The following is a 17,075-nucleotide window of genomic DNA, read 5'->3' as shown; positions in this document are numbered from 1 at the left end:
CGCAGTCCCCGGCCGGCCGCCCACAGTCAAGATGGCCGCCGGGGCGTCGCCCGCAGGATTCCCGGAAACGGAAAGGCGGGGCCGTCCGCTGCGGGATGGGCTAGCGGGTGTGTGCGGATTAAATAGATGGTACTGGGATCCGTCCTGCCAGCTATAACCTGTGTTTGAGTGCTTACTATGGACCAGCCATACCGGCATCTCATTTCGTCCTCACACCCGTCTGTCCTGGCAAAAGGATTCCCAGACATCAGGCATGGCTTCTATTTCACAGGCCCTGCTCAGCCAAGCCAGACGTTAGGGTTCTCTGGAGCTGGGCCACCTCTCTACACACTTCTTGGATGACCTTATCCGGTTTTATGGCTTTAAATATAAAGATAACACCCAAATATATATTTTCAGTGTGGAACCTTTCCGAGATCCATTGATTATTTGGTACCCCCATTTGGATGTGGACAAGGCATTTATGTCCAAAATGGAACTCAATTCTCTCTACACGGTGCCCTCAACACCCCCACCCTAAAAAAAAAAACAAACCTACTCCCACTTTTGCCATCTCTGTAAATGTCACTTTAATATCCCCATTTCATGGCAAATAGGGTTGAATAAACTTATAAATGGATATAAAAATTCTTTTATCTTAACACTTATCTCGGTTACAAAGTCTTTTAAACATTTTAAATAGAATTATCTGTATTATTTATTCTTCCAATAAATATTTCAGTGCCTATTACATGTCACTGTTCAAAGTACTGGGGTAAAGACGACAAAATCTCTAACCTCATAGAGCTTCCATTTTGGTGAAAGAATGTGAGTTATCAGCATTCCAGATAAGGGTTAAAGACAAAACTCTTTAGAATTAAAACTTGTCTATATAGCATTGAAGTTTGTATGTTTAAGGACCATTAGTCTTCATTTTGTAGCTCAAGTTTTGTTGGTTATGGCTTTATAAATACTCTGATAATTGTATATAGCAGCAAATCAAACACCTTGTATTAAAAACTTCCGGGACAAACGTTTTTATATAAAAATTCAAAAACACAGATATAAACACTGAAATAAATACATTGTGATTTATTTATAAATGAGAACAAATTAACATGAACACTTCCAGAAGTTGAAAAAGGACACCAACAGTACTAAATACATAGCCTTTTAATTTTCTTCAAATTTGGAGTTTTAATTATATAAAGATGAGTAGTTAATTATGTAACCTAAAAATATTTACTTATTAAACTATATTAATACTTTCAATAACAACTATACAAAAAGATGAGACAAACATGTGCATTTATAGAATTGTATGTCAGTCATGCCAGATCCCTGTGAGGGAATTCCCAACACGACTTCATTCGTCTGTGAGGACACAGAGTAATTCTTTAGACAGACACATTCATTTACTTGTCCAGCCTGGTCAGCCCTCCACTGCTTGATGGTTTCCTTCCTCTATGAATGTGCATGTCCAGTTGTCTGCTTCTTAGAGCAGACATTTACCTAAAAGAAAGCGTTATAATAATTAGTTGTTAGTTATTCATTCAGATCTGTCTGAAAAATCCAACAATCATTTCATGTTATAAACCTGTTTCAGAAGATATTTTCATAATAAAGGCAAAGGATTTTTCAAGGATTAGAATAGAAATATTTTTACAAATAATGTTAGGCAACTTCTACTTTCTTAAAAACCTTCCTAAGGAGGCATTTACAAAATAAAATCCCTGTAGAATAATTTCAAATTTTAAGTTACCGTCCTCATCCACCAGCCATTGGAGGAGGACTGGGGCCACGCAGATGATTAATTCGACCCATTCTTCTGGGAGGGTTTCCTGGGGGCCTAAGAAAAGAAAAATTAATTTCTACTGTTTAGCAGACATCTTACATGGGTTCCTTTTAAACACTCAAACAGACCCTTTTATTTAAAATACCATTTAGGTAAAAAATTCAAACTTTGACAGGGGCCAGACATATAAATTGAATGAGAAAAGTGAGTCAGGCAAGGACTATGATGAACTAAGCGGCACTTCCTGTAAATGCCCAAATAAAATCCAGCTCCAGTTGATTTTTGCCACATGGAAACACAAACCTAACCCCTGCTGCTTGATCTTCTGAGTTCTTCATTAGCAGCTTGAAATCTAAAGTGAAATCTCTAGATTTCAATGTTGGCTCTCAGTTTTCATCCTCTAACTTAGATATTTCCCATCAGATATATGATGTACATTTTAGCTTTGTCAGGCTGACTATATTATCAAATCAGAGGCAACTTGACTTATTTACAGTAATGTATTAATTTTGTGAAATAGAATTTAAACCGTTAATTTATATTAAGCCTGTCTATCTAATCAACCTAATTTAATCTGATTAAAATACACCGAAGGGTAAAAAAAACACACACCTATTATCAATTTAAAAAGCTATATCCTCCTTTGAGGCCGTATAGAAACCTGGAGAGTATTATGCTAAGGAAAATAAGCCAGTTAGAGAAAGACAAATATCACATGATCTCAATGTGGAATCTAATAAACAAAATAAACTGACGAAGAAAAACGATCCAGAAACATGGAAGCATGGAACAGACGGATGAATCTCAGAGAGAAAGGGAGGGTCAGGAAGACATTAACCAAAGAACTTAGATGGGTGCATGCATAACCCATGGACAGACAATAGTGCAATGAAGGTAAGAGAGGGGGTGAAAGGAGTCAATGAGGGAAGGAAAGGGGGACATCTTTAAAACTTTCAACAATAGCCAAGACCGGTTTGGCTCAATGGATAGTGTGTCAGCTTGGGGACTGAATGGTCCCGGGTTCGATTCTGGTCAAGGACATGAACCTTGGTTGCAGGCATATCCCCAGTAGGAGGTGTGCAAGAGGCAGCTGATTGATGACTCTCTCTCATGGATGTTTCTAACTCTCTATCTTTTTCCCTTCCTCTCTGTATAAAATCAATAAAATATATTTTATAAATAAATAAATAAACAAATAAATAAATAAATGACTAAAAAAATAAGTAAAATAAAATGAAGTGGGGGTCAAACTACCATGATCTTGGAAGTTTATTCATTTTCCCCTTAGAGTTAAAGGTCTAAGATATAAATATTATAGATATAAAAATAAATAAAATTAGCCGAAACCGGTTTGGCTCAGTGGTAGAGCGTCGGTCTGCGGACTGAAAGGTCCCGGGTTCGATTCTGGTCAAGGGCATGTACCTTGGTTGCGGGCACATCCCCGGTGAGGGTTGTGCAAGAGGCAGCTGGTCGATGTTTCTCTCTCATCGATGTTTCTAGCTCTCTATTCCTCTCCCTTCCTCTCTGTAAAAAAAAAAATCAATAAAATATATTTAAAAATAAATAAATAAATAAATAAATAAAATTAAAAGTTGTACCCTCTTCCATCATCATATCTGGAATCAGATGAGTTTCCGTAGCCTCTTCCCTTTTTCACATCTTGCTGAAGCAGAGTTTTGAAACTGAAACAAGGGGAAGAAAACAATAGAAGAACCACTTTCAGCATTATAAAATGTATTTCATGATTTCGACTATCATCTCTGAGTGGAGTTAGCTCCAAACCCACATTTTGAAAAGCCATTGTGACACCAGCAGCTAACACAAGCAGTTGTCTAAACAGGGTTCACTATGTTTGGTGCCAAAGCCGCCCTTCCTTATCTTCTTATTTGCTGATAACTCTCCTAGACAGTCATCCCAACTTCTTCCTCTACATCTGCTGTCCCGCCTCAGTCTGTTTTTAGAGTATTGCACATTCATTGCTCTTGCATTTCCCCCACCAATAGCCTACCTTCCATTACCTTGGAGAGGGAAGGGTTAACAGTGGTATGCCAGAGGTATAGACCTTCTGGAAATCCATTTAAAAGAAATTTTATTTATGAAGGAGGACGAATTTAACTACATTAAAACTATTTTTAACAAACAATACAGAATACCGTAGGTAAAATTTGTAAAACCATAAAGTTTTGCCCTGGGTAACTTAAGTTGGAGCTGTCGCTTCCATTTTATTCTTTCTAATTTATGATACATGCAGCCACGAGATTAATCTTTCTAAAACATAGCAATACTCAGATTAAGTATAAAGATCACAGACTGATATTCAAACTTCTTTGACACTTTTTCTATGTTTCTCCCACCTGGAATAACGGCCTCTGATGTCCACCTCCCACAATCATGCCCACCATTCCCCCATATAATATAAAGATATTTACTGATATTAAAGTCAATGAAAGGACTGTCTCCCACATCTATGCCTCCCTATATTTCTCTATCCACAACACATTCAAATATATATTCAAATTTAGTATAAGTAAGACTTGTTAGTAGTAAATGGATACTTTTCATAAAATACACAACAGGTGAAAAACCAAAAAGTGCATGTAAGTAAGAATTGATTGAAATTATGGTGAAGTTTAAATTTTTCTTCTCTGTATTGATTCTAACCTTTAATTACTGAAAAAACAAAAACAATGCCCTAGCTGGTATTGTTCAGTGGACAGAGTATCAGCCTGAGGACTGAAAGGACCCATGTTTGATTCCCAACAAGGACACATGCCCGGGTTATGGGCTTGATACCCAATAGGGCGTGTGCAGGAGCCAGCCGATCAATAATTCTCTCGCATCATTGCTATTTCTATCTCTCTCCCCCTCTCCCTTCTTCTCTGAAATCAATAAAAATATATTAAAAAAAATTAAAAAACAAAAAACCAACTTTGTATAATATTGAATAAAATTTGCACATACACAGTAAAGCTGGGAATAGACAGAAAGTGGGGTGCTGTCATTAGGTATTAGAATGGGCAGGCCTGGCTCCAGAGCTGCAGGTTGATATGATTACCATTAAGACTAAGGTATAGTCAAGCTTACCAACTCAACTAATATATGCATAATCATAAGATGTCTAGTGGCATTTCCTTTAGTAAAGCTATTAATTTAGAAAACATTAAAAACTGCTTCATGAAAGCTGAGCTTGTTTATGATATGAACATAATGGTACCTAACATACCTAAAAATCAGGGCTATTAAGACTACTGCTATACTTACAACAAAACCACGAACTCAGCTATTCCCCAGAAGAAATCTGTTATCAAAGATAATCTCCATGGGGACTGACTCCTGCTGTCCAACACTTGTCCTACAGACAAGATTGAAGAAACTTTAGTTAGTACTACAAATCCCTGACAAAAGATACATTGCATTTAATAAGTTAAGTAACAATCATAGATTCTGTTTTCAACTTGTCCATTGTTCCAAATAGCCAACAAAAAAGAGAGGTCTACTATACACAGCATTCTAAGGAAAGATTAAGAGAAGTAACTCTGTGATCTAGGGGCCATTCCCTTACTATGTCAAATGCTTTCCTAAAATTTGTAATTTTGGGGGAGGATCATTCAAGTATTCTGTCTTTCTCTTTAAATGTAAAATATACACACACAAAAATCTACCATTTGAAGTATACAATTCTACATCTTATCCTTCCTATATAATAAAAGTATGATAAGCAAATAGACCGAACAGTGGGAAAACTGGTCCCTATGACGCGCACTGACCACCAGGGGCAGCGCCACTCAACCAGAAGCCAGGCTCACGGCTGGCAAGCCCAGTGGAAGTGGCAGGAACCTCTCCTGCCTCTGCTGCAGGTGGGCGGTAAGGAGTGAAGGATCCCAGACTGCGAGAGGGATGTCCGCCTACCTGTTTAAGCCCAATCCCTGGAGGGAACAGGTCAAATTGGCAGACAGACATCCCCCAAGGAGTCCTGGACTACGAGAGGGCACAGGCCGGACTGAAGGACTCCCCCACTCCCACCCCAGTGCATGAACCTCATGCACCAGACCTCAAGTTAAGAATATTCACGTTGCTATATAACCATCACCACCATCCACTGCCAGAACTTTTTCATTGTCTCAACTGAATCTCTGTACCCCTTAAATACTAATCTCCTATTTTCCCTTTCCCCAGCCCCCTGTGAACTTTCTGTCTGAGAATTTGACTACTGTAGGAACCTCATGAGGGCTCACACAATATTTGTGCTTTACCAGCTACTTCACTTAGCATACTGTCTTCAAGGTTCACCCATGTTGCAGCATGTGTCAAAATGTCCTGCTTTTTTCAAGGCTGATTAATATTCCATTGTATGTGTGTACTACATTTTGTTGATCCATTCACCTGTTGATGGACATTTGGATTGCTATTGTGAAAATGCTGCTATGAACATGAGTGCACAAGCATCTGTTTATTCAAGTATTTTGAAGAAATGGGTAAATGTAAAAGAATGCTCACATCACTTCAATTTTTCTAAATGTGTTTCACTTGCTAAGCCTCTTGCCTGTATAAAAAGACTGTTTATACATACTCTTACAGGTCTTAGTTTCAATTATTTCGATAAAATTTTCAGAAATCAAAAAAATCTGTGTGCTCTAAGTATTGAAGAGAATTGGATTTATTCATTAAAATGACTTTTTCTATAAAAAGCTAGTAGTATGCATTCTAGACTTCAGCTTTATCTTAAGCAAAAGAGCATCTATTTTTCAAACCACTTGAAATGATAAAAGCCATAACCTGAAAAGTTAGTACTCTAGTTTCAGCCTTGCAAATTAAGAGGTCAGAATATTTTGGAAGAGCTGTGTGTCAACTACCTCTCCTTATTTCCCCAAGGACTTCTCCATGCTTTTTACTGTCCCTCTTTCCTTGACCAGTTGACTTTTGGGTTGTCTAACACACAGCTATTGAGAAAAAAGGGCCACACTTAAAGACAGAGCCTGGGTGACAGGTTCTGCTCCTTACTGGCTCTGCATTGCTGGTGGGTGTGACATTTTCCTTCTCTGAGAAAAAACATTCCAGGGCTAATCATATAGAATTGTTTGGGAAGAAGTAACTTGACAGAGACATGTCTTGTCAACTTTGAAGTGCTGATGAGTACAGAACTCCTAAGAAAATAGATATAACTGGAACCCGTCGGTTCTTCCTGAGCGATTCGAAGGAACCTATTGCAGGCACTTGCATCATTCTTGCACTTTCCCTCGGTTTCCAAAGGCAGAAACCTTCCCTCCTAATATCCTTGGAGGGAAATGAGTTGTTTGGATGCAAACTGACGTTTCCCAACTATACACGAGAAATAAAATGCCTTTATGTTATTTAAGTGGATCAAATGTGACTATGCATGCACCATAATGCACCACAAACGCAAGGCATCGTTCAATAATGCATCTATAGAAGCAGCCAACCTTAATCACAAAGGATAAGACACCGATAATAATTTAATAATAATAATAAAAAAAGGATAAGACACCAAGTTTGCAAGTGCCAAAACCAAATTGCAGCTTTAACTGTCGTGTGTGTCCATCAACCCTACTCGTTTCCAAGAGTTTTAAGTGGGAGAAAGGAGAGATGTTGCAGAGCAGAGAAATGCAAAGTCGCTGACGATCTTAATGATCTCTGAAGATAAACAGATGACTCAATACAACCAGCCATCCATGAGCTACTCGTTAAGACTGCACCTAGGCATTCATTTCCCCTGAATCAAACAGGTGGCCGCGGCGCTGGCACTGTTCTGACCCAGTCCCACTACTGCCTTTGCTTTCCAGGCATTTTCTTTGTGAAGTCGAGGAACTGAAGTCTCTCTCCGACTCTCTATTCCAGGCCTAATGAACTTCCTCTCGAGGGACTGCGGCTTCTTCCCGTGCCTCTTGAAACCAGGCAAAATACTCCATGAATGACTAGGCACCCTCCCCTGGGGAAAAGGCCCACCCAGAACGCTCATCCACTTCTCTCAGATCAATCAGTTCCAGAAAGAAAGGCGGTGCGCCCGGTAACAGCAGGGACGCTGACGTCAGCCATCTCGGTTCGAATCCGGACTGAGCCGTTCACGACCATTGTCACCCCGGACAAAGGAATCTACCGCGCCTTGGTAGATTCCCACCGTAAAGGTGGGAAAATAAAATATCAGGGCTGTCAAAAAGGCTGGATGAGATGTTAAGCGAATAACGCTAAAAGTGTCTGAGGCACAGGCGCTACGCAGATGGCGTTAATGCTGTTGTTACTATTTAAGGACACAGACACCCGAGACTCAAGTCCCCTTCCCGAGACCCACAATAAAAAAAAAATAATAATAATAAAAAAATCAGAGGTCCGACGAGGACGCCCGGCCCGGCCCGTGGACCCCGGGGGCCTCGGCCCTCGCCCACCCGCGCCCGGACGGGCTGCTGACGCGCCGCAGGCCGGTGACTCCGCCTCCCGCTCCGTCCGGCCCGCGGCGCCACGTCCCGCAGAACCGAAGAGGCGCGGGGGCGCGGGCGGCGGCGACGCTGGGAGAAACCCCGGCCCGGCCCCGGCCCAGCGGCCCGGGCAGCCCACCTCCCCGGCCCGCTCCCTCCGCTCACCGTTCGCGATGTAAACCATCTTGATCCTCGAGCCCCTCCTCCCGGGCGACCGAGCGGCCTCCCAAATACCGTTCGGCCTTCACGCCCCGCCCCTCCCCTGACGTCACAGGCACGCGTGACGGAGGTGGAGGTGGACGAAGCCCATTGGCTGCGGGGGACACGCCTTCGATTGGTGTTTTTGCCTCGTCATGCCGGCGACTTCCGGTAGAGGGGGCCCGCCCGGAAAGGGGCGGAAGTGACGCTCGGGGGTGATTCCGTAGGCGAGGTGCTCAGGCTCCTCTTGGATCCGGGCCTCCTCGCAACGCCGCCACGAGGAGAGAAGCTGTTTTCAGTCCTCCGAGGCCCAGGGTTGGGGGAGGCCAGGTTGCCACCCGCAGGGAGAGGGCCGCTGGCACACAGGAGTTCCCCCGAATGTTTGAGAATTGTTGGAGGAGGGGTGGAGACCGCGCTGTAGGGCTTAGTGGTTTTTAAAAATATATTTTATTGATTTTTTACAGAGAGGAAGAGAGAGGGATAGAGGGTTGGAAACATCCATGAGAGAGACCCATCGGTTAGCTGCCTCCTATACACCCCCTATGGGGGATGTGCCCGCAACCAAGGTACATGCCCTTGACAGGAATCGAACCTGGAACCCTTCAGTCCGCAGGCCGACGATCTATCCACTGAGCCAAACCGCTTTGTTGTTAAGCCTTTGGAAGTACCCGGACAGGCACCCACTAGATGTATTGATTCCGTTTGTGGACGAAAAGGGCCACATACTAAACCTGACACGCTCCCGGAAAGCCTGCATGGCGGGCCTTAGACTCGGACCCAAGTGGGTCTGCATATGGTCTGAAAAGAAAACTTACTAATTTAAAGCAAGTCATGCGGGCATTCTCATCCTGGGCCTAGGCCTGTATGCTCCCTGACAGAGGTGGGTCTTTACCTTAACGGATCCCGCTTATTGGCTTTTTGCACCAAGGATAGCATACCCTTGAAAGATCAGAGTAATTCCTTTTCCCAGGCCCCTCAGGGCACAATCCCTGAACCACAGTGGGCGACCACAGAACTCCTCATTGTTGCTTTATCTCTATGTGCTGTAAAGGTTAGCTTTTTTGTACCCAGCACTGTAAAAGAAATGTGTCTTTCCATTTTTTTATCCAATCCCAGAGACACCGCCCCCCTCCCCCTGCCCTGCCTTTGCATTCTCCATACCCTCCAGTGGATTTCATGTAACTCCCCTTAGGGCTTTCCTTTGATTGTAATGTGTAAAATAAGCAGTAAAGGTGCCATTCTCCAAGCATTTTCTCAATCTTTTGAGATTTTTGTACCCTGGCAATTATCATCAGTTTGACTCAAACTGGTAAAATTTTCCTACAGGTTTAGATGATTCTTATGTTGACACATTTTAAGCCAGTATTTCTGTTCTTGGGTCATCAGAAGTAGCTGGTGTTTTTTATCAGCTCTTACTGAGACAGGCCAGTAAGCCAGGACAACTGGAATAGGGAAACTGAGACAGCTCAACAAACTGGCAGAGTAATTTACAGCAGACACAGAAGATCATGCCCCTAGAAATAACATCTAGGCTCAGGCCCAGAAAAACCTCAAAACCAGGTGGGTGGACACCAGGACCAGCTGCAATGAGGGATGACCCCCTGCCTTGACATTGGTCAATCAGTGAAGACCATGCACCTGGAGGAGCACACCTAGAAAACTGATGAATATTCTGCTAAAATCCTCCCCTGAGACCTACCCTAACTTTCCCACCTTCCAGAAGGAAATAAAGCCTCAAGAAAAAGAACCCCGTGTGTGTGCTCTCTCTGGGGAGCAGCCTCACCACCCTTTCTTGTCTTTCCCCCAACTTCTTGCCCCACAGGCATGCATCTCCTAAACCTTATGGGAACCCAGGAGACTTGCAACCTGGGGAATAATGGGCAGCGGCAATGGCAGCTCTGAACCTGTTCCCAAGGCCCCCTTTTCTGACTTCCCAGAGAGCTAGGGCAGCCCAGCCTAGACTCTGTTGCTTCTATTCTAAGCCCTTTCTTGTTTGATGTCCCCAGCTGTAACAGATGCTCATAGTCATCTGGACGCATGTGAAATTTTTCCTGCACGACATCAAGAACCCACACACCACTGGCCAGGTCTCCTTTCTGGTAACATTGTGAGGCAACTGAAAAATACTCTAGACCCGTGTTCGTCAAGCTGTGGCTTGCAAGCCACATGCGGCTCTTTGGTCCCTTGAGTGTGGCTCTTTCACAAAATACCACGGCCTGTGAGAGTCTATTTTGAAGAAGTGGCATTAAAAGAAGTTTAAGTTTAAAAAATTTGGGCTCTCCAAAGAAATTTCAATCGTTGTACTGTTGATATTTGGCTCTGTTGACCAATGAGTTTGCCGACCACTGCCCTAGACCTCTGCTTATTCCTCATCCATAGCTACTGCATGCCAGCATTGCAGAGGTGACAGGAATAATAAACTATGTCTCATTCATTCATTAAGTACGGACCACAAAATATGTGCTGCTGTGTGTTTACACCACTGCACCATCCACTGGGTGACTCTGTTCCCTGGGTGTGGCAAGTTGGTTGCTATCTCAAGGCCTTTGGACTTGACTATTCTTTTTTGTGGAGTGCTCCTAATGGGTGCTTGCATTCTTTCTTTTTCTTTTCCTTTTTTTTTTTTCCCCCCCCCCCCCTCAGTTCTCATCATGTCTGATCTCAGAAAAGTTCCTAAATAACCTTATCTAAAATGTAAATGAAAATCACATTCTGGCCCTAACCGGTTTGGCTCAGTAGATAGAGCATCGGCCTGCAGACTTAAGGGTTCCAGGTTCAATTCTGGTCAAGGGCATGTACCTTGGTTGTTGGCACATCCCCAGGAGGGAGTGTTAAGAAAGCAGCTGATCGATGTTTCTCTCCATGTTTCTAACTCTCTATTCCTCTCTTTTCCTCTCTGTAAAAAACAAAATATATTTTAAAAGAAAGAAAATTACATTCCAGAAGTTATATTTTGCTCTTAAAACAATGTTGGAACGAGGAAGGGAACTTCTGGGTACCGAGGTTTAATTTCCTAAGGAACTACCTCTAGCCTCTCTCACTCCTTTTCCTGCTATATTTAGCTGCTCATTTGATGCATCTTGCCACTTTCCTGCTGACAACCTGTTTCTCCCCACTACCTGAGAAATAACACCCGGACTGCCTGGAATGGAGACTGTTGAGGGCTTCCCTGATACATTTTCTTAGGTTTCTCTCCCTGACTTCCAATTTCCTAATAGAACCCTGGTTTTCCTTCCTTGTTACTCCTACTCATTTGTTTCCTCTTGATGGGACTTTTCCCCACCTCCTATAACATAATTGATCCTTCAAGGTGAGGCATGTTCTTATCAAATGAAATAATGTAAAAGGACTTTAGAAACTGGCTGAAACTGGTTTGGCTCAATGGATAGAGCGTCGGCTTGGGGACTGAAGGGTCCCCAAATATATATTAAAAAAAAAAAAAAAGAAACTGAAAAAAAATTATGTAATTAGTAGCAAGATGGAGTCAGGGACAAAGATGGCATATCTCCTCTTTCCCTAACCTTTAATGTAAAGTACTACATGCTAGCTTCTAGCCATATATGGTGTTGAGCAGCTGAAATATGGCCAGTTTGATTGAGATATGCTGTATGCACAAAATACATGCTATCATAGATTACAATAATCTAGAATGAAAAATAAAATACCTCAATTTTTATACTGATTATGTAATGAAATAATATTTGGATATCGGATTAAAATATTTTATTAAAAGTAATTTTGCTTGTTTCTTTTTACGTTTTTAATGTGACTGCCAAAAAATTTTAAATTACATGTTTGGCTCACATTTATGACCCATACTTGGATCACATTTATGGTTCACATTGTTTCTTTTGGACACGGCGGATCTAGAATGAAGACATTAATGGCCTGGCACAAGAAAGGCACTTATTAAATATTTGTTGAAATAGACGAATAAATGAACGTTCTCAACAATGGGTAATGGGGTTCACTATGTCCCAGGCACTGTTATAAGCACATCCCACTTATTAATTTATTTATTCTTTACAACAATAATAGTTAATATTTATATAGCACTTATCCTGTACCAGGAAATGTCCTCAGTGCTTCCCATGTATTCATTCATTTAAACCTCAGCCTTATTAACTAGTTTCTATGATCTTCATTTACAGACAGGAAATTGAGTCATAAAGAGTTCTAGTGTCTTGCCCAAGGTCATATAGCTAGTAAGCAGAACTGAGGTTAAGACCCAAGAGTTTGGCTCAACAGTTTGTGCTGTTAACTCCTGTGCTGTTGCTGCCTCTCCACACGTAAGCGAGGTATTGAAATAGGGGATATAATCCAATGTGGAACTCACAGTATAGAAGGGGAGGCAGGCCGAAACCAGTTTGGCTCAGTGGATAGAGCATTGGCCTGCGGACTGAAGGGTCCCAGGTTCGATTCCGGTCAAGGGTCAAGGGCATGTACTTTGGTTGCGGGCACATCCCCAATAGTGGGTGTGCAAAAGGCAGCTGATTGATGATTCTCTCTCCTCAATGTTTCTAATTCTCTATCCCTCTCTTTCCACTGTGTAAAAAATCAATAAAGTATATTAAAAAAAAAAAAAAAAAGGGGAGGTGGTTTCTGGATACTGTTTGAATGTATCTCAGTTTTCTCAAAGTTGCAAAATAGCTTCCCACATTTTTTTCTTTCCCCGATAATATTCCCCTAAGCATCGGGTTAAAAAGAGATAACAGACCTAAAAACTGAATCACTTTTGCTAAGCACCACCAAGACTTCATGCCTAACCTGAATGCAGTTTCAGCTTCTTCAAAGGGTGGAATTTTAAAACAATCAGCCTGGAATTTTCTGGTCAGCACTAATGAGGAAATCTGCCAGAAAAGACCCTTTGCCTTCCCCAAGCACCCTTCTAGTTGCTAGCTGGGATGCTGCCCAATTCATAAGTCCTTTGATAAAAGCAATCAGATCTTCAAATTTACTCTGCTGAGTTTTGTTCTTTCACAAAGTCAATGATCTCACAACTATCTTCCCATCTCTGGGCCAGTACCTTGGTCAGAGGGACGGGTGATCCTGAATGACAGCTACTTCTGGAGCTGGAGCCAGAGTCAGTTCCACTTAAGCAAGCCATGTGGCCTGGGAGGTGGAGGGGAAAGGGTGGTGTTTACCACAGAGAGTGATTACATAAAAACAACAAGATGCCCTCAATACTGCCTTTAGGGAATATAAAAAGCAGATGGTACTTATATTCTTTATATGTGTTTCTTTTATGTGTTTGTTCGTATAGTTATTGCCTTTGTAGTCCTAATTTTATCTACACTCAGAAATCTTAGCTCTTTAATTGCCTCATTTTTCTACCTTATACTCTTTATTGCTTCTTTTCACAGTAATTTTTTAAATTTTATTTTAAGTTATGCAGCCTCAGACTGGACATGCTGTGCAAATCAGGGTGTTTGCTGTTGTTGTTGTTGTTGTTGTTGTTTTAACCAATAAGTGTCTGCCCTTCAGCTGAACTGATGGTTATATTTTTACAAGTCACTTTCTTAAACTACTTTTTCTGCATCAAACTCATTTTCTGTATCAAAATGGGGAAATTTTCATAAAAATTTACAGTGCTATGTTCCTGGGAGAATTTGATCCACTAAAAAGTTTGTGTATCATGAAATAAGTTAATTATCAGTTTTATTAGTGAGCCTGTGTTATTAAATTTAACCGTCTTTTCTTTATTTTTATTTTTTAAATAGATTTTATTGATTCTTTTTACAGAGAGGGAGAGAGAGGGATAGAGAGTTAGAAACATCCATAAGAGAGAATCATCGATCAGCTGCCTCCTGCACACCCCCTACTGGGGATGTGCCCGCAACCAAGGTACATGTCCTTGACCGGAATGGAACCTGGGACCTTTCAGGCCGCAGGCCGACGAACACTCTATCCACTGAGCCAAACCGGTTTTGGCAACAGTCTTATCTTTAAATGAAGGAAAATATAAATTCAATTTTGTGGTTTCGTTACAGGAAAAGAAACAGTATTCCAATTATAATTTCTAATCTTTTAAATGCATCTCAGTTTTAGCAATCTTGATAACTGTAATGGAAACTGTTACAGTGATAAATGGAGGGGAATGCTTGTCCAGATTTGTAAAGCCGTCAGAGATTCAGGTATTAGTTGCCTTCTATGCCAGAGGCACTGACTGATCATTTAAAGCAAATATTTAATATTTTTAGAATTGCACCCTAGCTCCTGTTCTTTTAGTATCACTCAGTACAGCTGACTTCCAATCAGTAAGACTTGGTAGACCCCAAGAAAGAATAATTAATTTCATATTAACACTATTAATTAACACTTTATTAGCACTGCTACTAGTACAAAAAGTATTTCTTTCTAAGTCGTATTGTTACCTGACAGGGGCTGGCTGGAGCAGGTCTGCTTCAGGCTGGCCTGTAGCGTGTGGGTTCTTGACTTTATGTAGAAAAGATTTCACAACACAAGTCCAGTTGGGTTTGAGAGTATTTTTATTAATGAAACAAAGGAGGAAAATACACTGAGTGGCCAGATTATTATGATCTCTGAATGCATAATAATCTGGCCACTCGGTATATATATACATATTAGAGCCTGGTGCATGAATTTATGCCTGGGTGGGGTCTGGCCAGGGGGAGGGGACATGGGAAGTTGGCCAGCTGGCCTGCTGGTCGAACTCCTGGTCAAGGGGACAATTTGCATATTAGCCTTTTATTATATATAGAATATACACTGAGAGGCCAGATTATTACGTGTTCAGAGATCATAATCTGGCCACTCAGTGTAGGGTAGAAGAAACAACAGGGGAGCGCCTGGATAGTGCTCTGCTTTGGTTCTCTAGGAATGACTTGGGAAAGGAGTGAGCCAAGGCGGGGCTGCTTTAGCTCACTGCGAAGTCAGAGAAAAAGGGGGCCTTGGAGGTAGGATCAGGGGGTGTGCCCCGGTTGAGGTGCCATGGCCCACTGCTGCCCTGGCTGCAAGTCTCATAGGGACCCTTAGAAATAAAAAGCTCGTGCCCAGGAAGGGGCTTGGACATGCTCTAGAGCGAGTCCACATTCTTTGCTCCGAGGACTTTTTATCCATTTTTTTTTTTCCTCTGCAGGCAAGCATTTTTAAAAAACATTTTTATTGATTTTAGAGAGGAAGGGAGAAGAAGAGAAAGATAGAAACATCGATGATGAGAGAGAATCGTTGATCCGCTGCCTCCTACTGCCTGTGAGAATCTTAGGGGAAGTTTCAGGAGAATATTCACCAGCTTTCCAGCTGCATTTTTAATATGCTGATGTATTAAAATGAGTGACTAGGGGAGTTTTGGATTGTTCTTTTGTCTGTTTTATTATTTTACTTTTACCTTGGGACTGTCTGGCTTTAATGGGGTTTCTGTTATTTGTTCCCCAACTTCATCTGTCCTTGGGTTTAGCTGGTACAAATGGCATTAACTGGCTCTTTTTTCTCTATTTTTCCAGGCCAGCGTGACTTAAATTTTGTATTTTCTGATTAGGGAGGAGAGGTATAAACCATTCGTTCTCAAGTGTCCTTGGTTGGGGAAGATAAGGTTTTGCACATCACAAGCTGGTTTGAAGCTGCCCAAACATTTTGGCCTTTTAAATATTTTTGTCACTGAAACTGGTTTGGCTCAGTGGATAGAGCATCGCCCTGCGGACTGAAAGGTCCCAGGTTCGATCCCGGTCAAGGGCATGTTTCTAACTTTCTTTCTTTCTATCTTTTAAAAAAAATATATATATATTTTATTGATTTTTTACAGAGAGGAGAGAGGGATAGAGGGCTAGAAATGTCGATGAGAGAGAAACATCGACCAGCTGCCTCTTGCACACCCCCTACTGGGGATTGCCTGCAACCAATGTACAATAATACATGCCCTTGACCAGAATCAAACCTGGGACCTTTCAGTCCATAGACCAACGCTCTACCACTGAGCCAAACCAGTTTTGGCGATGTTTCTAACTTTCTATCTCTCTCTTCCTCTCTGTAAAAAAATCAATAATATATATATATAAAAAAAGTAAATAAATATTTTTGTCTCAATTTCCCCATTCCACTTGCCCATGGATTTTCCTAGCTTCTTATGTCTGGTTACATTATCTCTAGATCCCTAAAATGGAGTAAAGAAATATAACAAGTGTATAGTCTATTACTGTTTATAATTCTCAAAATAACATTGATTTTTATATTTTGAAAAATTAGAGTATAAATGTGTGTCCATTGATTTTTAAGGAACATGTGATTTATCATTATTACTCACAAAATGATTTGGAACAGAGTATTTGATAGTCCTTAGATATTTTTTGTTTGTTTTAAGGTGATTCCTGAAAATAATATTTATACAAAATATAAATATATAAATGGATATTATATGAAGAGCAAGTCTCCTATGTTCCCCTGTGCTCCACGATTCTAAATTTTGATCCTCTAGCTTAGGGGTGTCAAACTCAATCAGAGAAGGGGCCAAAATCTAACATCCAGCCTAAATCGCGGGCCGAATGGTTTACTGAACAGTCATAAACTGTCATTGTGATGGAAACGCAGCGGAGTGCAGTGATGACAGCGAGGTGCGGGCCACATTGCAAGGCCTGGCGGGACGGATTTGGCCCGCGGGCCTTGTGTTTGACACATGTGCTTTAGCTTATAAAGGCTGATATAAGCACTGTATGGCA

The 17,075-nt window shown here is 41.5% G+C and overlaps 1 protein-coding gene across 1 annotated transcript; it reads right to left on the bottom strand.

Annotated features, from left to right (window-relative positions):
* Positions 1–1,737: 1,737 nt before the first annotated feature.
* On the bottom strand, positions 1,738–8,508 carry SELENOK (selenoprotein K). The gene is made up of 4 exons (XM_036430853.2): positions 8,371–8,508; positions 5,036–5,126; positions 3,373–3,456; positions 1,738–1,828 (listed from the first exon to the last, which is right to left on the bottom strand). Exons 1-4 carry the CDS (start codon positions 8,387–8,389, stop codon positions 1,738–1,740), a joined length of 285 nt encoding a protein of 94 aa, XP_036286746.1. The 5' UTR covers positions 8,390–8,508.
* Positions 8,509–17,075: the final 8,567 nt, after the last annotated feature.

The sequence above is a fragment of the Pipistrellus kuhlii genome, unplaced genomic scaffold (genome assembly GCF_014108245.1).
Source record: "Pipistrellus kuhlii isolate mPipKuh1 unplaced genomic scaffold, mPipKuh1.p scaffold_m20_p_11, whole genome shotgun sequence".
Lineage (NCBI taxonomy): Eukaryota > Metazoa > Chordata > Mammalia > Chiroptera > Vespertilionidae > Pipistrellus > Pipistrellus kuhlii.
The sequence above is the reverse complement of the archived record's forward strand: the minus strand, read 5'-3'. Positions and strand labels throughout refer to the sequence as shown.